Below are 25375 nucleotides of genomic sequence, written 5' to 3'. Positions count from 1 at the left end.
TAAGTGATTTTTCCACCCAAAATAATAAAGCGATGTATACTTTTATATCTAATCAGTTTGTGACAGCTGTGATTCTCAAACATTTTTAAAAAATAGATCAAAGTTGCAAACAGACCATATATAGTGATTTTTAAAACTGGAAGGCAAAACCTGACTCTAAATGATCAAATGACCCATTAGCTGGATTTGGCCTTTCCAGGCCACAGGAGGACTTCGCTCAAGAGTCCTGCACATAACAGATGGGTTCTCATAGATGTCCTTAACACCACAAGTACAGCTTCTGATGCCCAATGTTGCCAACAACAGCAGGGGCACAGAGAGGCGACCTTGCCAACTGACTCAGTTTTATTCTTCAACACATTTCTCTTCTCCATTCTCTTCATTGACTTCATCTGTTTCCTTGCAAGAATCTTGGCTGTTGGTATCAGTAAGATAATTTTCTTCCCCATTCTCTCTTTCTTCTATTTTTTCTTCTTCATTAAAGCTAGAGGAAGAAATTTATCAATCTTTCAAAGCAAAAAGGATTTGGTTTAAAGGTAAACAAACCCTCTGCAATGTATGCCATCCTGCAGCCAGTCTTCCTCAAAGTGTATAAGCTCCAATTTATCAAGAAAAGTCTATAAAAGTACCAATTGGGAAAGTAAAGATTGACTCTTTAAGCTTCATTTGAAAGCATGTTATTGTTTTCACTATTTATGTCAGAAATTTACATTATTTGACTTTAAAAAATATTTCATCACCATGTAATATTTTGAAGTGTCAAACATGTTAAAATGTCAGTATGTTTTATAACACTTCATGTGTGTTCCATTAGATAAAACACCTTTTAAAATCTTATAGAACAGATTTTTATGCTTTTCTGCAAGTAAGAATTTTTTCAAAGGTTAACCATTCAGACATCTTATATATGTTACCTTTCTTTATCTTCAGTGAAATTTTTCATCTCTTGATTGCTGAAGTACTCAAATATTTTTCCACTTTGGCCTTTCTTTGAAACAAACTCATCAGATATTCCTAGTGCTTTTAAAGTGTTAGAATAATGCTTTTCTGCTGCCATTCTTGCATTTTTCTATAGGAAAGACAAACCTTTTTAGAGGAGGACAAAATACTTCAAGTTTCCATTAAAAATGTTAAAAGCTCCAGTGAAAATTAAATTCAGTAATCACAGCTGGTTGAAAAATATGCATACTCTGACCAGCAATTCCACTTCTAGGTATGTGCCTAGAGAAACTCCAACCTATGTGCCCAAAGAGACACACCAAAATGCTCAGAATAGTACTGTTTGTAACAACCCCAAACTGGAAACAACCTAAATATCTATCAACACTAGATGGATAAATAAATACTGGTGTGTTCATAAAACAGACTAAAATTAAGCAGAAAATGAACTCTAGCTGTATGTTACAACATGGATGGACCTCACAAACAACACTGAACAAAAGCCGCGTGCCACAAAAGAGTACACATATTAGAAAAGACCCAAAACAGGCAGAACTAAACTACGTTGCTTAGGGATTGGTACATCGGTGGTAAAACCATAAAGAAAAGCAAGGAAATGCTTATCTCAAAAGTTAAAATGGTGGTTACCTCTGGGTGAAATAGTTTTAATCTGGGCAGGGCACACAGTGTTTTTGGGGTACTGGCAGTGCTCTAATGCTATATTTGTTAACATGGGTAATGGTCACATGAGTTTTGAACTATAATTGTTCTTTACACTGTACTGTTTCATGACTGTTCAAGGATATCTGAAAAAAAAATCAGTAAGAAAATAAGAGTATGTGACAGGTGTCAGAGGGTTCTTTATGTGCCTACTATAAATTTTACTCTTTACAAGCCATGTCTCTGATCCACTGAAGAGTATAAATCATCGGTGTTGTTATCTTTACTGTGTGGGGGAAGCAATGGATACAGCAGGAAAAACATGAATTTAGGACTGGGTTCAAATCTCCGGACTGTTACTTCCTGGCTTTGGGGCCCATGGGAGTCTTGATGACCCTCTCATACCTAAAGCAAATCAATTATCACAGTTCCTGAGACCACAGGCTTTACAGAAACACAAGATAACTGAGGTTCATATGAGTGCCTTGGCTCCTGATAACACAGGCTTTACAGATTCACAAGATGACTGAGGTTCACACAAATGCCTTGGCTTTGTCCACTTTTACCTCCTATGAGTGGGTGTGAACTAGCACAGGGCCAAAAATCACTCTCTGAACCTGGAACTAAAGGAAAGTGATGAGGAATGGCCCAGTCCCAATGCACCAATGGCATCCCATCCTGAAAAGGGTGTAGAAGAGCTCCTGGTCTCACCCCAAAATCTAACACAGAAGAGGAAACCAAGATACTCGGTCCACCCTTCCTGAGGTTAAGTGCTTTGCTTAAAGTCATAGAATATACTGAGGGAAAAGCAAGTCTCCTAATCCTTTCCTGGGTCTTCTTCACTCTACCATGCTGCTTCCTCTAAGTGGTAGTGGTCATCCAACGTGGCCTGAAGCCTTACTTCGGTAATGCAGTGTCAGATATTTTCCTAACCCAGGGATTCCAGGATAAGGAAGGACCCTGGAGACTAGTGTTCCATGGGAGAAACCAAAATGGCAAGGGCTGATTACAATGGATGAAACTATCACTAGTGCATTTTCTGACACTCTAGAAAACTGAAAAAAGAAGCAAACTGCTGCCAAAATGCACCCACTGTGGATGATGATTTTTAGACAAGTAAGTAAAAATGCAACCAGAGGCTATGAATACCAACAGACAAGCCTTGGGTAATTGAAAGGCATGGGAAAGTGACCTGATAATAATGCCCCAAAGACTCAAGCAGGATAAAGAAACCCCAGACCTAACTCAATGTGCTAAAAAGAATATATTCTGATTTAAGCAAATGAGGTATAAAAGATTTAAATGATACTAGTCAGTGTTACTGCTCTTAAGCCTTTATCTGAATTTGATTTAAAATTTGATTTAATGCTTTGTTTAATATTTGGTTTGAAAGTGAAAGTCACTCAGTCATGTCCGACTCTTTGTGACCCCATGGACTATACAGTCCATGGAATTCTCCAGGCCAGAATACTGGAGTGGGTAGCCGTTCCCTTCTCCAGGGTATCTTCCCAACCCAGGGATGAAACCCAGGTCTCCCATATTGCAGGCAGATTGTTTACCAGCTGAACCACCAGGGATGCCCCAATATTTGGTTTAAAATCTGATTTAACATATTCAGTTAATAAATCCTGTGATTTTTAAGAAATAGGAAAACATGGTTTGTTCTGTCCTAGATCACACGCTAACTCTGCTAGGGGGATAACTCAACAGCAGCAAGAAAATAATTAACGCTTATAAATGGGTAATGCATACTGTTGTGAGTGAATTTATTAAATAACAGCTGTTAATTAGCAGTAACAGTAACTGCAAGAAAAAAAGTACCAGTATATGTTCACAAACCCAAAACAATGGTGAGTCACTGCCAGTCACTCTGTATATAGAATTTATTGCCTTTTAATATTTCATATCAAGGTGAATAGTGTGTAACTGTTCTTTTTTAAAACAAACATGTCCCCCTCAAATTTCACCATGCAAAAGAACTGTAAAGACCATGAAATAAAAGTGGTTAAAATAACTGAATGATTATTTTATTTTTATATCTAAGATACTGCAAAAAACAAATTATCTTTGTTTCTTTAGGCAATTTGTCTACAATCACTACTCTAGTTTGAAGAGGAAAAAAATACTTAGTTTTATAAGCCTAAGTTTACTTTATAGCAATTCTTTCCTTTATATAATAATTACTGACCACTTATTTTGTGACAAGCCCTCATGGGAGGTAGAAGTATATGGGGAGAGGAGAGCATATGTGTTGGCTGAAGTTGTTTGAAGAAAATATCGGCTATGAAACTAACCTATGCTTTCAATATTTAACACTTCTTTACAGGTTTAATTTCACACACACCACTATTTTGCCACATTTTCTCTGGTGACTAGAAAGACTGGGAATTCACAGCATTGCAGAATTGCTTCTTACTGCTGAGACTCATCACTACTATGTTAGGGTAGTGCTCTAGGCCTGGGCTAATCACAGGGAGAAACAGTCCAGTTTGGGTTCAACAAATGTTTATGAACATGTCCTCTGTGCCATATGCTGTCTTAGGAGCTAGCAACACAAAGATTGGACCAACACCTTTAAAAGTAACTAGCTGAAAGAGAAGAGAGAGCATTAAACAGATAATTTCCACACAATATATAGGAATAAAGACAGAAATGCACAAAGGGTAATAAAAGAACACAGAACAAATAGCATGCAACTCAACCTGGGGACACAGTGCAAGAAGTGATTTTATACTAAGCCTTGAAAGAGTCAGGGGAAAGATACAAAGAAGTTATATGGGTGTTGAGAAACAGCCTGAATAAGGATTTCAAGTTTGAGGGACTTCCCTGGTGGGTCCAGTGGCTAAGAGTCTGCACTCCCAATGCAGGGGGCCCGGGCTCAAATCCTGGTCAGGGAACTAGATCCCACAGGCTGCAACTTAAGAGTTTACATGCCCTAACTAAAGAGTTCACACATCACAGCTAAAAAGATCCCACATGCCACAACAAAGATCAAAGAACCCGACTGCTGCAACTAAGACCTGGCACAGCCAAATATATAAATAAATATTAAAAAAAAAAAAAAAAGATTTCCAGTTTGAAACTAGCGGTGTGGTACAGTCTGCAAGTAAAGGGTGTACACAGAAGGGGGTGGAGGCGTGCAGTGGTCGATGAACTAAAGAGGTCAACGGATCAGATAAGAGAGGATTCGGTACACTATGTTAAGACTTGTGGACTTATCTTCTGGGAGAAAGCAGGACAGCTTAGTGCTAAGCATCTGGAAGCAGGCTGACTTGGGTTCCTTGTTCCATTATTTACTAACTATAGACATTAAGAGTTATTTACTTTCTTTCAACTTCAGTTTCTTCCTCTGCAATACAAGAACACCCATCTTGCAGCACTGTTTGGAGAAGCCAATGTCAAGCTCCCTTGATACCATTTACTGAAAATGAGAACACAGGGCATCAGTGAAGTGGATGATTGCCACCGTTACTGGGGTGAACACTGTGGCAAGGGAACGGGAATGGCAAAGAGAAGACAGAGTGAGTGGCTTTGCAAAGAGCAAGGCAAGAAAACCAGTCAAACCATAATAATAACTCAGACAGAAAATAACAGCGGCTTCACTTAGCATTTCACCATCAGGAATGGAGAAAGGTAGAGACAAAAGTTGTTTAGAAAGGAACTTCTCAGGTCTCAGAGAGAACTGAGAAAAAGTTGGGGGTGGCGGGGGAGGGCAGTGGTTTCCAGTCATCTAAACTGCAGCCCGACAAAAACACAAAAATAGACAGGAAGGTCTATTTTGTGGCAAGATGAATATAAGACGCCTGTGAGAAATCTGGGTAGATATATCCAGACGAGTGGACGTAAAACTTGCAGTAGAAAGCTGGAGAAAACTATGTGAAGCAAAAGTCAATCACTTTATGCTGAGTAACGTAGAACAGCTTAGGATCATTTTTCTCCCCTAAAGTTGAAACTGGGATGTGAGAAAAAAAAACCCTTAAAGTGAAAAGTGTTACATAAACTTATATCCAAAGCAGTAAGTAAAGGGTTCCCATAACTTTGAGAGATTGTAATATGCCACAACGAATGTCCTTTGTCCTCAGTGAGACTCTGACAAGGACAGTCCTATAGGACGCTCATCTCTCCCAGACACTTGCTGGCAGCAAGCTCCAAATGAAACAGCTTGAAATTCACAACATAGCACCTGTAACCTCTAGGGATTTTGTCTATTTTAAAATTATATAGCCCATAGGAGCTTTTCCCTTATGGATACAAAAAGATCACCTGACATCGACACATTTCTCTAAAGGGAAAGACTGTAAAACTGAGTATAAACCTAGTAAAATCATGATTTATTGTTCACAGCACCAAGCTTCTTTTTTTTTTTCCCAATAAAAAGGAAGTCCTCACACACACAGTAAAAAAATTTATGGTTACCAAAGGGGAAAGGGAAGGGGGACAAATTAGGAGGTGGGATTAACAGATATACACTACTTTACATAAAATACATAAATAACAAGGTCCTACTGTATAGCACAGGGAACTACGTTTAATGTCTTGTAGTAAACTATAATGGAAAAGAATCTGAAAAAGAATAGATATATATGTATGTGTATGTATACATATATACAAAAAAACTGAATCACTTTGCTGTATACCAGAAACTAATACAACATGGTAAATCAACTATACTTCAATTTTTAGAAAAAGGAAGTAATTTCACTAATTATAGCTAAAACTAAAAATTATAGACTCACTTAAAAAAGAACTGATCAACAAAACAAAAAGGCAACCTACTGAATGGGAGAAAATATTTGCAAATCATCTATTTGACAAGAGGTTAATATCCAAAATATATAAAGAACTCATATAAGTCATGAGCAAAAAAAAAAAAAAATTTTTCATGGGCTAAAGATACGAATAGACATTTTTCAAAGAGGATATTCAAATGGCTACAGGCATGTGAAAAGGTGCTCACCATCACCATCATTAGGGAAAAACAAATCAAAACCACAATGAGATACCACCTCTCACTTGTTATAATGGCTGGTCTCAAAAAAAAACAACACATAACAAATGCTGGTGAGGACGTAGAGAAAAAGGGAACCCTTGTGCACTGTTCATGGGAAAGTAAACTGGCACAGCCATTATGGAAAACAGTATGGAGATTCCTCAAAAAATTAAAAATAGAACCACTACACAATCCAGCAATTCCACTCCTGGGTATTTATTAAAAGGAAATGAAATCATTATGTCAATTCACTGCAGTGTTATTTACAATAGTCAAGACATGGAAAAAACCCAAAGGACCATCAAAAGATGAATGGATAAAGAAAATGTGGTATATATGGAATACTATTTGGCCACAAAAAAGGACGTCCTGCCATTTGTAACAATACAGATGGACCTTGAGGGCATGGTGCTAAGAGAAATTAGTCAGACAGAGAAGGACAAATACTATAAGATCTCATTTATGTGTGGAATCCAAACACACACACACAAACAAAACTCATAGAAAAAGAGATCAGACTTGTGATTACTGGAGGAATTGGATGCAGGTGTCAAAAGGTACAAACTTCCACTTATAAGATATGAAAGTACTGAGTGTAATGTACAACCTGATGACAACAGTTAACACTGCAGTGTGGAATATATGGAAGTTGCTAAGCGAGTAACTCCTAAAACTTCTCAACACAAGGAAAAAATTTTTTGGTAACAATAAGGTTGATAGGCATTAACTAACTGTAATAATCATTTCCTAATATATGAATGTCAAGTCATTATACTGTACATCTTAAACTTATACCTGCCAAATGTCAATTTTATCCCAATAAAACTGGAAAAAAAAAACTGGCAGAAATAAATCTGATTCAGTTAGCCATTTTGTTTCATTTTTTAATTCTTCAAAGACTTCCAATTTGTATCATGAAGCCTCACCTCAATATTTGGCCAAGTTGGTACTGAAAAAAGACTAGCCATTAAAAACAGGCTGTGAAACTATTATTTTGAAAATGAATGGATTAGTAGCATGTGCTTTATCAAGCTTATGAACCTCATCAAGATATAAGGCTCAAATTTAAGGAAATTACTTACTGATGTGGTGAAGCTGTCACATAATAATGTCTCAGTAAATTACATAATACATAAGAAAATTGGACTATGAAAATTAGGAGCTAGAGAGGTTTAAAAAAAAGGCTGACAATAGCTCTCAAATTCCAACAAACACAACCTGAGCAACTCTTTCAAATAGCAGCGGCCTGTTTTTTAATTTTTCTTCTCTTTCTTCTAGTTCTCGTCGATATTCTCTCATCCTTTCCTTTTCACTCTTTCTAAAATCAAATAAAAGGAATGGAATTTTTAAAAGAAACAAGAACTTGCACATATAACATTTAGCTTAGATGACAAATCAGAAATTAAATCATGAGCACATTTTATGACAATTTCTTTTCTAGATTGGTAAATTTTTTTTTCCCATTAGACTGGTAAATTTTTAAGGAAGGCAGAATACAAATTCTAGGTTTTAAGAGCACACATTTTACATCTCAGGCAGTCTGGGTATGCTATGATTACTGAAATCTTCAAAACAAGAATGGATTAAGGGGCTTCAAACTGGCCTCAGGAGATTAATCAATGCCCTCTCATTTATAAACCAAAAAATTTGGTCCAAATTAGGTATCTTCTCTTTGAAAATTAGACGGTGCTCTTCTTTTTTCTCTAGATGAGATCTCCTATAGGCTGGTGGCACAGTTAATTAAATGGGAGCAGGGTAGGGGAGAAACAAGGAGTATGGAAAGAGCACATATAGAGAAACAGGAACCAAAACACAAAAACTCACAGTAAATATATTCACTGTTTGAACCAGAGCCTATAATGAATTAAACTATGCTACTTTCTCTATGTAAAATACACTAATTCTACCAAGATCATGACTTCCTGGATTAGAAAAAATAATTATACCATAAAATGATAATTATGCTTAAATATACACAATTTAGCATTACGGAAAATCCAGTTTACTTTCTAAAGATGAAAAGTATATTTCTAGAGAATATTTTGCTCACGTATCAAATCAAGCTCCTTCTATGAGCTACACTGATACACATTTTAAGGTATATATAAAATATATACATTATAAAGGAATATATAATAATTATTATATATAATAATATTTAAAGGAATGATCACAATTAAAAGCAAATATAGATTTGGGGGGTACTTATAAATCAGATTAAAAATTAATAAATCATATTACTTACCCAGCTTTGAGGGAGATACTTTACTACTTAAACATGAACATTTTTATGTTGCAACATAAAAATATTCCTCTGGAACACTGATTTTCAAACTTTGTACTGCAGAATTCCAGTGTGTCACATACCACTAAACCTTAACACACATGTTAATTGACACATCACAAAACTGATGCTAACATCAATGTGCTAATCTGTGTTATCAGATTTTGTGTAGACTTTAGAACAAAGGTCTTGGACTTTTGTTTACTGAAGAATATTTTCAGATTACACAGCAAGCTATTAAAAAAGAGCTTTGTGTGAATCAAGATTTTTCTCAATATCACACTGTACAATAAAAAATAATATAAATAAAAAGTTTAGATGCTGATACAGGATTACAACTGTGAACCATGGCCACAGTATAAAATGCTTCTATCCATCAACACAGCATCATGGTCTTCATTGTGGGGTGAGTATGCATGTTGGTTCTTACCATGAAGTGAGTGAGTGTTAGAGTGTGTGTGCATAAGCAAACTGTAAGTAATTGATAGTAACTTGAATCCACAAACTGAAAGTAACTTGAATCCACAAACTGAAATACTAACACTATTCTTCATTCATTCATATATTTGGGGGGGGTCCACTGATGAAAAAAAAAGTTTGAAAACCAGTGATCTGGAGGGTCAGGGTTCTCTCGTGATACCTGAGAGCTTTTATTCTGGATTTAGACATTTGAGCTAAACTCTCATGTGAATCATAAGCCTTAGCCCGGGTTGTCAGGAGTTTCTGCAATTCTTTCATTCTTTGCTTCTGCTTAGTTAAGATCCGATGTCTCTCTTCTTCCAACATTTTCTTTTCCTCAAGTGATCTCCTGAGGGCAACAAACTAAGGCTTAATTCACTTTAAGCCAATGAGAATGTTGTTTAGTAAAGATTTAGCACAGGATAATTCAATGGCTGAAAAAAAAGGGCAACCTTTTGAGAAGGATCTGTGCAGTAACTAGAAATCGATAGGCTGACTGTAACCTTTTCTAGCCCCAAAGATTCATAAAATGGAAAATATATCTAGTTCTTAGATCTTCCTGACACAGGGATTGAACCCCAGTCTCCTGCATTGCAGGCAGATTCTTTACCATCGGAGCCACCGGGGAAGACCTCGTAGCACACCTTCTGGCAATATGTTCTATATTTTATAGTAAAATATGTTACCGGATAACATAGCATAGTATTTTCAAATCCCCCAACACAAAATCACTACAGCGACTGTGACGTGAGTCAGTCATCATTGTATTGGTTACTTACCTTGTGGCTTGCTCTCTTCCTCGGGAGGACACTGTGGGCGTTGGAGGGTTGCAGCTACGAGGTGCAGGCTTTGTGTTTGCATCCCTTACTGGTGACGCGCGCCTTGGAGACAGATAAGGCCAACGTGTTTCTTTTAAATTCTCTTCATCTGCTTCAATGTCTGCCAAAATTTTCTCTCTTTTAGTGGATGAATGTGAGGCTGCCTGAAGGTCACATGGTTCACAGACTGGCAGGAATTTGGGATACTTCTGTTCTGAGTGGTGTTTCTGATACCTCTCAAGTTGGTCTTCCAAATCAGCAGTCTGGCGCCTAACCCTGTGTTTATACTTGGACTTCTCAGCTTGTTCAGGACCCCTGGACTTCCTTGTAGCAAAACTCCTGCGAGCTGGACTGTAAGGCAGAGGGGAAGGGTTCTGTAAAAAGTCTTGAGTTCTCTGATGTGCCCTAATGTTTTTATAGAGTTCTTCTTCTGTTAACTTGTCATTGATAGTTGAACCGTAAGTAGATCGAGGTACAGGTCTGGCTTTAAAACGATTTGTTTTCTTTTTAGACTTAAAAAAGTCTTTCAGCTGCTTTTCCCGAACTGCTTGCTTCTGTTCCTCCCTTGCAACAAACTTAAAGGGCTTTTGAGAGGCCAAAAGAGCTTCTTTGTTTCTCTCCTTCATAGCCCTCCTCCGTACCTCATTTTGCTTGACTATATCATGATAAAGGGGGAGAAAGACGAATGCAGGAACTGGGTTGGCTCGGAATTTTTTCTTACACTCTGACTCTTCTTCTTGCTTCTTGAGCAGTTTGTGTACCATTTCAATATCTGATTTCGATTTCATGCTTTCTTCTTTTTTCTTCTGCTCTCTAACTGTCATTTGAAAAGGCTCAGGTACTGTAATCCTTGGCACCCATTCTTTCGGTCTCTTTCTTTGTTTTTCAAGTACTGGCAGGTTGACATCTTCAAACTGGATATAATCTTCTACACTGAAGTTTGTCCACATGTTGTTGATGAGCTCCTTAGCATAGGTCATCATACTGCTTTTCTCGGAATACTTTTTTTCTAAGTTGGGCAACTCTTCTTCAGAGGAAGACACAATCAAGGAGGAAGACTGACTTAAATCAGGTTCTGAAATTGATGTCACTAATGAGACAGGGTGATATGAGTTCTTTTCTGATACAGACCTAAGCAAGTGAGGAGAATAATCAGGTTACCTTTTCAGTTGCATGTGACCAAATAGAAAAATTAAAAACTACATAATTTCTAAGATCAAGGTAAAATCAGTTAGAAAATAGGAATTGGACAGGGCTGATGAAAACTATCAAATTTTTTTAGAACAGAGCCTGGGAGATGCCTGAAATTGATCTAAGTTGACTCCCTCATTTTACAGGGGAGGAACCTGAGACAGCAGTTTCCTTATATCTAACCACTATTGAATTCTCCACATGTTTTCCAGAGTTACCATCCTAAAATATACATCTGATCACATCACTTTCTTTCCTGAAACTTTCCCGTGACTTGCCATTGTTACCAAGCTTAGATTATAAAGCCCCTCAAGACTAGCTCCTGCCTACCTTTCCAGTTTCACCTTTGCCTCTCCCTACCCAGGTCACCATTCTTAAGTCAGATCCAATCATAGCAAGTTTCTCCCACCCTGTGGTGATTTCTCAAGGCACTTTGCACACATGGTTCCTGGTGCCTAGAAGGGCACTCCTTGCTTCCTACATCTGCTTCAGCTATTTCTCCTTGAAGACTGAACTGCGACATGATCCTTCACTTGCCTGTATCCCTCCACTCACACTCTGACATGTTCAACTGCTCTTCCTCTCTCTCCACGGTACTCTGTCACACCATGCTGTATTTTTGGATCTCAGGTTGTCTTTGATCTCCTTGAGAGCATCTTGATTTTGAGTCCTCAGTGCCTAGGCAACATCTGGTACACAGGAGATGCACCGTCAGTGCTGCCTAACTGGATGACGGGCTTCAAGTTTCAAAAGAAGCAGGTTTATGGCAAAAATGACTATTTTGAAAACAAATCAGATTTATGTCTTAGTTCTGAACAATCTGTGTTATATCTGTAAAGAGCTCATGTTAATCCACATATTATAAAAATAAAAGACATTTAAAACTGAATTCTAATATTCAACATTTGAAAATGGCCCAGACTAAATATTTTGATACATGTCTAAGAGTGGTGCATCAGAGAGAAAAGACTTAAATGTCCACCAAATAACCCTCAAAGCAAGAAGCTACCTAGTAGGTTGATAAGCCATCAAACAATCTGAATAAAAACCCACCTCCATATATCATCAAAAGCACAAAGCAACATTTGAGAGAAAATATTTTGAAATAATTTGTTTTGCATTTTTAAGTATACATTTTATCTTACAGTCTTCAAATAACAGTATGGACAAACTTACCTGGAAGAGACACTAGCAGCTTCTTCCCTGGTGACTGCTGGCTGAACTTCCTTTAAATTTAATTTATTCTGGTACAATTTCTCTAACTTTGCCATAGTTTCTATGTGGGCTGCCTTCAGCTCTTCTAGTTTCCTGAAATACTCTTCATTAGAGTGGTAAATATCAGAAAAGTCCACAAAATCCTCATGGCTTATATGTTTTTGTTCATTCACCCTAGAAATGCTGGTGTTAAAATCAGCCTGGTAGGATGAAAAAAACCTGTTATATGATGTCTGGAGTTGTAAGACAAATTAAGTTGACACTTATTCCCAATGCTGCTTTTTTAAAAGTCCACCTAATGAGGTTATATGTTTATTTGTGGACTATGTACATATAACATGTTACTCGTGGGCTATATACATTTTCTCCTAATAAGTATTTTATTAAGAATAAGAGAGAGAGAGAGGGAGATAGAGAGACCAAGTTGCCAGAAAGTAAATACTGTTTAATCCTTCTTTTAAAGGGTGGTTAGATTCTCAAATTATGTACTAAGAAACACTACAGCAGGATCAAACCAAATCACGCTTTATAAAGAGCCTCCTTCTCAGCGCAGGCTTATCTGAGATGAAGAACACAGTTTCTCCTGCTGCAGACCAACCAACCATAGCCCAGTGCCCTCTCTGAGCTGGGCTTTGCAGTGTGGGCCCCAAGCGTGTTTCAGCAGAGAGGAAAACTGAATGAGAATTCCGGGAAATGTGGGAATGGAGAGAACAAAATTCTTGGGGGCTCATCAAGAAGCCAGAGAGACACTCTCCTCCATGTGCATGGGGTGGGGGTTGGGGGCAACCTCAGGAACAGCAGGAGGTGAAGGTAGGAGGGACTTCCAGAATAGCCACTGCTGTGGGCAACAAGAACAGTAGCTCCCATGGTAACAAGGACTGTGGGGGTGACAAGGGAACAAGAACACATAGGGCAGTTATTCTATATACATGCCTACAAGGGTAAGACTGATCCTTTCCCCCTCACTCCCTTCAAATACCTTTCAATTTCCTTTAACTGAAGGAATTTTAAAGAGGTAAAACCCCATATCCTCCACAAGTATATAAAAATTTCTCAGGTAAGAAACAACTGAAATTGTTTATGATACTATGCATAAAAGGTTACTATGGTTTTAAATTTAGCTTACTGCCTGAAATAGACTCTAAATGAAAAAAGTATATTTGCCAAAGAAAAATAGAGATCCAACCTGATAAGACTCTAGAAAATAAACCTGAATAGTGTCTCCCAACAGAAAATTCAGAAGATTCAGTTGTCCATAATACTTATAACACTTTAATGGGCTCAAAAACATGAGGCCAGTGTTGTACCACTTGGGATAACTTAAGAGAAAACAAATGAAAGAAAACAAGTTTTCTTCAGTAGAACACGTGTGCAGAAATTTATTACCAAATAAACTGGAGAATTGCTTTATGAGTCATGTTGCTGTTGTTCAGTCCCCTCGTTGTGTCCAACTCTTTGTGACCCCATGGACTGCAGCACGTCAGGCCTTCCTGTCCCTCACCATCTTCCGGAGTTAGCCCAAGTTCATATTCATTGCTTCAGTGATGCCATCCAGCCATCTAATCCTCTGACGCCCTCTTCTCCTTCTGCCCTCAATCTTTCCCAACATCAGGGATTTTAAAATGAGTTGTCTGTTCGCATCAGATGACCAAAATACTGGAGCTTCAGCTTCAGCATCAGTCCTTCCAGTGAATATTCAGGGTTGATCTCCCTTAAGATTAACTGGTTTGATCTCCTTGCTGTCCGAGGGACTTTCAGGAGTCTTCTCTAGCACCACAGTTTGAAGGCATCAATTCTTTGGCGTTCTGCCTTCTTTACAGTCCAGCTCTCACAACTGTATGAGACAACTGGGAAGATCACAACCTTGACAACATGGACCTTTATCAGCAGAGTAATGTCTCTGCTTTTCAACACACTGTCTAGGTTTGTCATAGCTTTCCTGCCAAGAAGCAACTGTCTTCTGATTTCATGGCTACAGTCACCGACAGTGACTTTGGAGCCCAAGAAGAGGAAATCTGTCACTACTTCCACTTTTTCCCCTTCTATTTGCCATGTAGTAATGGGGCTGAGTGCCATAGTCTTAGTTTTTATAATATTTAGTCTTAAGCTGGCTCTTTCACTCGCCTCCTCATACTCATCAAGAGGTTCTTTAGTTCCTCCTCGCTTTCTGCCATTAGAGTAGCTATCATCCACATCTCTGAGGTTGTTGATGTTTCTCCCGCCTACTTAGATTTCAGCTTGTAACTCATTCAGACCAGTATTTCTCAAGATGTGCTCAGCGTATAGGTTAAATAAACAGGGTGACAGCAGACAGCCCTGTCATACTCCTTTCTCCATCTTGAACCAATCAGTTGTTCCATCTAGGGATCTAACTGTTGCTTCGTGACCCGCATACAGGTTTCTCAGGAGACAGGTATTCTCATCTCTCTAAGAGCTTTCCGCAGTTTGTCATGAGCCATACAATCAAAGGCTTTAGCACAGTTGATGAAAGAGAGAGGTTTTTCTGAAATTCCCTTGCTTTCTCTATAATCCAGTGAATGTTGGCAATTTGATCTCTAGTTCCTCTTCCTTTTCTAAACCCAGCTTGGACATCCTCAAGTTCTTGGTTCACATAATGCTGAAGCCTAGCATGCACGATTTTAAGCATGACCTTACAAGCATAAGAAATGAATGCAATTGTCCGATGGTTAGCACATTCTTTGGTACTAGCCTTCCTGGGAACTGGGATGAGGATGGACTTTTTCTAGTCCTGTGGCCACTGCTGGGTCTTCCAGATTTGCTGACATAATGAATGTAAAACCTTGATGGCAACATCTGTTAAGGGATTTGAATAGTTCTGCTGGAATTTCATCACATCCACTAGCTTTATTAATAGCAGTGCTTCTTAAGGCCCACTTGAGTCATACAACTCAATCAAGAGAATTTTCTGATATCTTCTGCTGTTTTTTCTATGTGCTCTTCACCATTACCTTCTTAGCTGTGGGAATGAGTACTTTGTTAATTTCCTCATTCGTTTAATATTTAGAGACACTCAGTATTTAGCTAGCTGCTGAAAGATACAAATCAGGTAAAAACTCTACCTTCCAGAAATGGCAGCTCATTTTAGTATTCTTGCCTGGAAAATTCCATGGACAGAGGAGCCTGGTGGGCTATAGTCCATGGGATCGCAAAGAGCTGGACACGACTGAGTGACTGAGCACATCAGCACATATTGTGATCTAAAATGGTTGTTTCCTTTTGTATTCCTACCAGAAGAGTTTGAGACTTCTGGTTCTTTCACATTCTTGCCAATATGTTTAGTCTTTTTAAACTTCTGACCTTTTGAATAAATGTGTAGCATTAGGAAAAAAAAGACAACTCCACTTTCCAGAAGCTTCCAGCTAGTTTAGAAGAGGACACGCAGATAAATAATCAATAGCAGGCTCTGAATGAGACAGAACTCCTGATTCCTGCCCATGATTTCCTCCGAGCTGAGCAGGGAGGCAGAGAAGTGACCATGTATGTCACGGTATCAGGGAGCTTGAGAGCTCACAGAAAGAGCGTCTAATTCTGACCGGGGGAAAGAAGAGGCAAAATTTGCAGAGATCAGAAAGACTGGAGACACAAGGCTGGATAAGAACAAAGTTTGTAAAATACAAAGAAACTGAGGCCTAGGGCTCAAACATTCACTGTTACCTCATGATGATGCAACTGGCAGGTCTCTGTCCTTGGTGAGGAAACTGAGGCTCAGAGGAGTCAGGTGACCTGTCTACAGTCACACAGCTAGTAAGCAGCAGAGCTGGGCTCCAATACCACGCCTGTTAGACTCCAAAGACACACCACACTCCTCCCAAGCGCAGGAGGGTTTTTTCGCTGCAAGTGGAAGTAACAAGCATACTGTGCTCAGAGGAAGGTATATAGTCTGAGAGGGGGTGGGGAAGAGCATATATGGAGCACAGCAGAGGAGGGAAAACAAGGTGAAAAAGGCAAGTCAAGAGCCCCAACCAACAGCCCAGTGGGCCAAGCCACAGGCACCAGGAGCCCTGAAGGATGTGAGCAGAGAGTGAGTCAGTAACACTCAGAAGGACTCTCTGGTAGCAAGTGAAGTGGAGGGAAGGAAAGCAAGGTTGGTGGTGGTTAATGGGCTGCTGGGAGATTTAAGAGGCTGAATCATTAACCTGACAATGGCCTGGACTGTGCGCAAGAAACTGAAAAAGTTTTCTGTTTGGAGTACTGCATGTCTAGGTAAATGACGATCTGCCATTTATCAGTAGAGGGGCTACAGGGAAGAGGAGTATTTTTAGGGAAAGGAAATTAATCTCTGTTTAGGACACACTAAGTGTGAGGGGACAGTAGGGCAGCCCAATGTCCAGGAAACAGAGGGGTAAATATATCTGGAGACCTAGTAAGAAGGCTGGGCTGGAGATGGAAATACAGGAGCCAGCAATGCACACAGAAATGCAGGTGCAGCCCTGGGTGTAGGTAAGGCTTCCTGTGGGCAGTGAGAGGCAAGAACTTGAGAATGGAAATGTTGGCAAACACTAGCATCCAAATAAGCAGTGATAGGATTTCCCTCGTGGTCCCCTGGTTGAGAATCCAGCTGTCAATGCAGGGGACATGGGTTCAATCCCTCGTGTAGAATGATTCCACGCAGCATGGAGTAACTAAGCCCATGCATCACAACTACTAACCCACGAGCTCCAACTACTGAGACCATGAACCTAGAACGTGTTCTCCACAACAAGAGAAACCACCACAATGAGAACCCCATGCACTGCAATAAAGAGTAGCTCCCACTCGCCACAACTAGAGAAAGCCTGCAAGCAGCAACAAACACTCAGTGCAACCAAAAATACAATAAATGACTAATTTTTAAAAATATGTACAAAAAAGTATGAAATGGACCACGGTCACAAAAGATCACGAAGATCAGGCTGAAACTGAGCAGAATCCTGTGAGGCCCTCCAGGACACAACAGTCTTTCCATGTCCTTGTTTCAAAGAGCAGGTGCAAACAGTTATTAATTAGAGGAGTGAGGGACTGTAGGGGAAAAAAAAAGAAAGGCAGTCAAGAAATAGTGTTTGGAAGGAGCAGGGTCCTGGTTCCTCCTTAAGGGAAACACAAAACAATCTGATACAGAAACTAAGGTACCCACCCAGGTGGAGGGTGGTAACTTCAGGCTGAGCAGAAGCACATGGATCCCAGCATGGTTGGAACTGGAAGACTGATGATTAAGCTTCCTTGACCACCACCCTGCTACCTCCCATCAACCAATCAAAGAAAAGGTCACACACCCTTGAAGCCCACCCCCTAAATTTTGCTTCTAAAACCTCTTCCCCAACAGAGTAGTTGGGCTTTTTGAGCACAAGCTGCCCATTGTCCTTGTTTGGCTCTGCAATAAACCTTTCTCTGCTCCAAGCTCTAATGTGTCAGTTTGTTTGGCTTCACTGTGCATTGGGCAAATGAACTTGGATTCAGCAACAAAGTGATACCATATTTAAAGGAAGGGAGCTTTGGTTTTGTTTGAGTTTGGAAGATGCTAAAAGACTTCCTGGAGGAGGTGATATTTGAGCTGAGCCAAAGAATGGAAAAACTGGAGGATGAGAGAAAGTATATGGGGAAAGAGGGAAAAGGTACTCTAGAAAGAGGAAATGACAGTAAAAGCAGTGGGGATGGGGTTGTGGGTGGGTGGGTGGACATGGTGGAAAGCACACAGCTGCAGGCTATAAGGAAAAGTAAAAATGCACAAAGCAATTTGGGGCAGAAAGCCTGGAAAGGGAGGTTAGGGCAATCAAGATGTGGTTTCTGTTTCTGCCCTGGTCATCTGGTTTCAGCCCCCTTACAACCCTTCAAAGCTGAAAGGGTCAGACACTTTGCAGTTTGGAACGTTCACATGGCTTGGGGGAAAGATTACAGACATGGTGTCAGATTTCTCATTCAAGCCTAGGTTCTGCACTTCTTAGTCATGTGGGGAGGCTAAGAACTTTGGGACTTCAGCTTTAAGAAACATGAAGTATGTGAGCCAGTTGTTAAACTATTGTCTCACAGCTCCAAACCTGCTATGTGATGCTGGAGACAGGACTCTGCAAACCACATTTCTGCTTTGCCAGAGGCTTCCCACTAGATTCTGCCAAAAGTGGGGCTAGAGGGAGGCTGCAAGGCTGGAGGAGGAAGAAGGGACTATTCCTTCCTGTTAGTTCTCCATCTATTTGTCTGCTTGTATCATCCCAGCTTCCCTGGTGGCTCAGACAGTAAAGAATCGGACCACAATGTGGGAGACCTGGGTTCAACCCCTGGGTTGGGAAGATCCCCTGGAGGAGGAAATGGCAACCCACTCCAGTATTCCTGCCTGGAGAATCCCCACGGACTACAGTCTATGGGGTCACAAAGAGTTGGACACAACTGAGCGACTAAGCACAACAACACATCACCCCAGCAGTGTTCTTCCTCTGGGCAGCAGCAGCTCACTCTAGCAGCAGGGGCTGATTCCAGTCTGCAGGTTCTTTAGTGCTCACAGAATCAGCAGAATCTCCCCGAGGGCTAACTGTTCCCTCCCCCTCGGATGCTCTGCCTCCAGATATCTGCACGGCCCACCTGCTCACTCCTTCAGAGCTTTACTCAAAATGTCATCCTCTCCACAAGGTCTTCATTGACTACCCGTTTTTGAAATGACAACCTCTCCTCTGACTCACTGTCACCCTTTTTTCCTGCTTTATTTGTCTCATAAGTACTCACCACCAACTGACATTCTACTCATATTTGCTGATGTAGTTGTGTATTACATGCCTGCCCCTACCAGAAAGCAAGCATTACGAAAGCAAGCCTTTGCTTTGTTGTGTCCCCAGTACCTAGAAGAGTGTATGGTCATTGAAAGACCCTCAATCAGTGTTTTCTAGATAAACAAATGTCCAGCTAAAACAATATTAAGTCCTCCCAAGGGGAATGGACAGGTATTCCCTCACAAAAGACTGAATCAAAGAAATACTGGCTGCTGTAAAGAGCTATATTCTACTGAGTATTAAGGAAAGGGCTTCTCTTCCAAAAGCTATCATTAAAATAGGGTGGATATTCCAAAGAATAGTTTTTAGCCAAAAGCATCCACCATTCATTCTTTTAGACTCTTCCTTAAAAGAAAGTCTTATAACAATCATTTTCACAAAAAGGATGAAGTTTATTTGAACCTGGAAAAGATGTTTGAAAACGATAGAGAAGGATGTGTAACTTCTAAAGAGATGCCACAGGCCTGATTTTCCAAGAGCCTAAGATTGCACCCTTTCCCTTTAACTGCTGAGCTTTTTGTAGAATGTTGTACACACAGCCATGAGATTAGAGGATAATCTTTCCTAGATTGGCTTGACCCATTTAGATGATGACTCCTTCCAACACATGTTGCTTCATTAGTAATCAGCATTCATCATTATCTGTGTTAAAGTTATCATCTATAATTCTGGAATTTTTATTAAAAATTTTTTTTTGCATTAAAGGAATTTGTAAGGAATGAGGCAAATCTACATGTAAATGATAACAGGAAAAAAAGCAAGTGGCAGGACAATATATACCTACAAAATGCTACCATATATTAAAATACTGTGTACACAGGAGATAGGAAAAGGCCTAGAGTATATACCTGATTCAAAACAGCGACTACTAGGACTTCCCTGGTAGTCCAGTGGCTAGGACTTTGGGCTCCCGATGCACAGGGCCTGGGTTCAATCCCTGGTCAAGGAACTAGGTCCCACATGCTGCAGCTAAAGATCCTGCATGCTGCAACTAAGACCGGGTGCAGCCAAATAAAACAAACATTTAAAAAACAAAACAAAATAAAACCCAGTGGCTACTAATGGGCAGGGGCAGGGGAAGCCAGGAGGGGCCAGACTCTCTTTTTGCAGGGAGAAGTATTAAAGGGCCTTAGTCTTATTTATAACATTTGAAATTTTAAAAGGAGAATGTTTATGTATTACTTCTATAATTAAAATGTAACAACAAAAAAAAAGAAAATGTTTTGTGAATAGTAATACTAAATTAATAACTGAACAATTTCTAATGGCTACTTGGTCAGCCTGGCACCTCCTGTGCTCCTGGAAGTGGCTCTCACACTGCCCCCACGATCCTGCCTACCTGTTCCTTGCTATTCTACCTGCTCCCACCTCCACTCCCCAACTGCAAATGATAACACCTTTATTTCTTCAGGAAAAAAGAAACCACCACAGGGAAGTTCCCTCATTCTTCCATCTACAAAACTGCCCATTTTTGTGCCCCTTTTCGCCTTCCCTCCTGCTTCAGAGATGAAATGTCGCTTCTCTTAGCAGCATCTGACCCTTCCCCTCATCACTGAAACCAATGAATTGGAAACCTCCACGCTCCAGCAATAATTCTACCACGGGAGCTGATCTTAACCTCTTTTGCCCCATTTTCGCAACCTGACTGTCGTTGAGGGTTTTAAGAGCTCTATACTAGGCTCCTTCTCTTCTTTCTCTGCCCCTAAGTGACTTCACTGTTTCAAAAATGCTGAAAACTCCCAGACAGAAATATCCAACCCATGCCCCACAGATCTACAGTTTCATAGGCCCAACTGCTTCCTACATCTTTCCACTTGCTAGTTTCACAGATATCTCAAATTTACCTGTTAAAAACTGAAACCTTGATTCCCACCCGGCCTCTGAATCTAATCCTCTTCAAGTTACTCCCAATTCAGTAAATGGCATTATCTTCCGCGCAGCTGGTCAAACCAGAAATCTGGGAATAAGCACTCTTGACTTCTTCCTTGGCCTCACATAAGTCCTATACAATTTGTGTCCACTTCTTGCCTGGACTCTAGGTCCAAGCCACTGCCTCTGGCCCCTTAATCACTGCAACAGCCTCCTACCCAATCTCCTTTCTTTGTCAAACCCTCCAATCATTCTCCACAAAGCCATCAGAGTCATCTTTAAAAAATGTAAGCAGAAACATGCTAGATCTCTTAAAAGTCTCAAAGACTTCTCATTGCACCTGCAATAAACACTAAACTCTTTACCTTGGTCTATAAGGACCTCCTTACCTCTCCGACCTCATCTTCTGCCCTCTTCCCCTCTCCTTTTTCCAGTCCTGTTGGCTTTCTTTCAGATTCTTCATCACACAAAACTCTTTCTCTGCCTATCTTTGGGCCTCTGTATACGTTGCTCCCTCTGCCTGGAATGCTTTTCTCACCCCCAACCCCACCCCCATCTTCAAAAATGGCTGCTCTTTCTCATCCATCAGGCATTGGCTTAAATGTTAACTCACTGAAGTAGGTCCCCACCTATTGCATTTTTAATTATAGTAGCCTGGGCACCTCTTTCCCAACATTTCCTGTCTTATAATCATTTGACTGCTCATTTTTTATTGTCCAACTTCCCCATCAGACTGGAAACACTGTGACAACATGAGCTATGTCTGTTCTGAATAGTCTGTTACTGGCACTTAATAAATGCTCAAAATTTGCTGAAAAAGAGAAGGCCATCCCATTAGGAAAATCCATGAAATTTTAACTGTGAATTATAGAATATTGCTTTACCCATATCATCATCAACCACAAAGCAAGACCTGTGAACTGATATCTCCAACCAAAGCTAGATTCAAAAAATATGCCTTAATGCCCTTATACGGGCACAGAGTCCTGCAAGGGGTGTATATGGAGCCATGGAGGCTTGGGAGAAGTGGCTTTGGCAAGCCAAAGGATTTAAAGGGCCCACTATGACAGTAGATGGGGAAACAGTGGAAACAGTGGCAGACTTTATTTTGGGGCTCCAAAATCACTATAGATGGTGACTGCCGCCAAGAAATTAAAAGACGCTTACTCCTTGGAAGGAAAGTTATGACCAACCTAGACAGCATATTAAAAAGCAGAGACATTACTTAGCCAACAAAGATCCATCTAGTCAAGGCTATGGTTTTTCCAGTAGTCATGTATGGATGTGAGAATTGGACTATAAAGAAAGCTGAGTGCCGAAGAATTTATGCTTTTGAACTGTGGTGTTGGTGAAGACTTTTGAAAGTCCCTTGGGCTGCAAGGAGATCCAACCAGTCCAACCTAGAGGAGATCAGTCCTGAGTGTTCATTGGAAGGACTGATGTTGAAATTCCAATACTCTGGCCACCTGATGTGAAGAACTGACTTACTTGAAGAAACTCTGATGCTGGGAAAGATTGAAGGTGGGGGGAGAAGGGGATGACAGAGGATGGGATGGTTGGATGGCATCACCAACTCAATGGACATGAGTTTGGGTAGACTAAGGGAGTTGGTGATGGTCAGGGAGGCCTGGTGTGCTGCAGTCCATGGGTTGGAAAGAGTCGGACATGACTGAGCAACTGAACTGAACTATGACAGTTCGTTCTCCATAATCAATTTTGTGTGATGGCTATGGTAAGCTGAGTTAACTCCATTTTATAGACGACAAAGTTGAGAGAAACTAGCGTTTAAAAATCGAGGTGAGATATCAAGCCAAACTGTGAGGAAGGTAAAGCTTGGCTGTTGCACTTTCTTTCTTGCCTTTCCAGTGCTTTGTCTGCCCACCCCAGTGTCTCCATCAGGTCTACTGCTATGTGCTGCACGCTAAGTCACTTCAGTCATGTCAGACTCTTCGATCCTATGGACTGTAGCCTGCCAGGCTCCTCTGTCCATGGGATTTTCCTGGAGAGGACACTGGAATGGGTTCCATTCCCTTCTTCAAGGGATCTTCCTGACTCAGGGATCACATCCATGTCTCTTACATCTCTTGCACTGGCAGGCAGGGGGTCTTTTACCACTACTACGGTGGCAGCTGACCCAGATTTGCTTTTGGTTCCTTCAAGCACTGTGGTCTCAGAATAGCGTTAAACTTAGCTTCCTTTTTTCTTTTTTAGTGAGATACTGTCCCTTAGAAACTAGCTTATTAGATAAACTGATCTCTCCTAAGGTAATGTTTCTAATACAAATTTGCAATTTTACAGGGTACTCTGGAAGTATACCTGCAACCACAGAAATGACTGACTTTTCCACTACAGCAAGCCAGAAGAGAACTTAATCTCCTGTTCTCTTTTGGATAGGTGTTCAAATAACAGCCCCACTGGCAGCTGTTATTATTATTACTAATTTACACAAACTGTCTTTTAGCTATGACATATGCTCTCATTTCGTTCTCATAATACCCCAGTGAGACAAGAAAGACAGTTATTTTAAAGCTCTTTTATAGATAAGGAAACAAACTGAGAGAAGTTACGTCTTAATATTAACTAGCAAATGAACAGATCCTAACCCAGGACTCCAAATTCTTCTCTTCATTCAAATCATTTTTCAACATCAGTCCACCTCCTTCATTGGGTATTGAAATTTGAAGCTTTATCATGAATGAATTTGGTTGTAGGTCACTCATTCTGGTTGAAGTTCAGGGTCTTTGAATCTGCTTTACTCTGGATAACCTCAAGCAGTTTATCTGTTGGTAAAATACTGCCCATAAAAGGTGTTACTACAGATTTTCTCATTACCATTTCTAGTGCAGATTAAAGAGATTAGAATTCCAAAATATCCAGTGATTTCTAATAGCCCTAGACCACAAGATCCCCTGGAGAAGGGAAAGGCTGCCCACTCCAGTATTCTGGCCTGGAGAATTCCATGGACTAGTCCATGGGGGTTGCAAAGAGTTGGACTTGACTGAGTGACTTTCACTAGACTACATGTTTTTAATCTAAGATGCTTTGAGCAAACAGTATTAAGAATTTGGGGGGACTTCTCTGCTGGTTAAGACTCTGCACTCCCAATGCAAGGGCCTTGGGTTCCATCCCTGGTCAGGGAAGTAGATTCTGCATGCCACAACTAAAGAATCCACACAAGTTGCATGGAGGCAACTGAGTCTCAGCACAGCCAAATAAATAAATATCAAAAATAACAAAAGAATCTTTATCTGGGGTTAAGAAGGTTTATATCTGCAGATTGCTGGTTAAAATTCAAAGTTCTCATCTTTTAAGGGAATAGAGCAGATGGCAGACTTGGCCCCCTACCTGGTAGACAGGTGTTCACAAAACACTCGACACTGAAAATTGATCTGTGAAAAAGCTGTTTCTCCCCACTCTGAAGAGCCGTGTGGCAACACTGGAGCCTCAGTAATTTGCTTCTCTGGAGGCTTAACTCTGTTTCTGATCTACTCACTAAACAACTGCTGGTTTTAACCATCATCTCTCATGTATTGTATTAAGATGCACTAATAACCAAGACATTGAAGTGACAACAAAACACACCTGACAACACAGCTGATTCACTTGCATTTTTTGGATTATTCTCTGTAGGACAGCACAGTTTTCCTCGAGTTGAAAAGAAAATATCTACTCCCAACAGTTGCTGGAGCATAAGAATAAAGTTCCGTACTTTTCATTAGAAATAGCGTAACGTAAATGCCCTCCAAGAAATTTTTACAACAATCTCTTTGGTTAAAAGACTTTTCAACGCCTCGGTTTTGAGTATTTTCCGTGAGGGCCCAGAGGACTTGGCGGGCCAGGCTCACCTGTACGGAGGGTCAGGACAGGGTTCGCATTTCCCAGCCCGCGCCTCACCACCGGGGGTCGCCGATCAGCCTCCAATTGCACCCGGCGCCCAGCCCCACCCCACTGCCCTCCCCCGCATTACCGGCGCCCGCGCCAGCCGTGCCGCCGCCTCTTTCTCTTCTTCTTCTTCCTCCTCTTCCTCCATGGCCGCCGCCGCCACCGACAGGGAATTCAAGGGGTCTTTGCGTTCGTACTGGGCGACCCGCGCTCCGGTGTTGGGATTGACCGGGGTTTGGAGACTGCTGGCCGCCAACTTCGCCGCTCGGTGCGAAGCAGCCATCACCGCGCCGCCGAGGCCTGAGCGCCC

At 40.6% G+C, this 25375-nt stretch overlaps 1 protein-coding gene across 1 annotated transcript; it reads right to left on the bottom strand.

Annotated features, from left to right (window-relative positions):
• Positions 1–25348, bottom strand: FAM161A (FAM161 centrosomal protein A). Its single transcript, XM_068981009.1, has 6 exons — positions 25151–25348; positions 12518–12756; positions 10112–11281; positions 7808–7907; positions 915–1069; positions 1–484 (listed from the first exon to the last, which is right to left on the bottom strand). Exons 1-6 carry the CDS (start codon positions 25346–25348, stop codon positions 346–348), a joined length of 2001 nt encoding a protein of 666 aa, XP_068837110.1. The 3' UTR covers positions 1–345.
• Positions 25349–25375: the final 27 nt, after the last annotated feature.

Source organism: Capricornis sumatraensis, chromosome 1 (assembly GCF_032405125.1).
Source record: "Capricornis sumatraensis isolate serow.1 chromosome 1, serow.2, whole genome shotgun sequence".
NCBI classification, from domain to species: Eukaryota; Metazoa; Chordata; class Mammalia; order Artiodactyla; family Bovidae; genus Capricornis; species Capricornis sumatraensis.
This window is presented reverse-complemented; position numbering and strand designations above follow the sequence as displayed.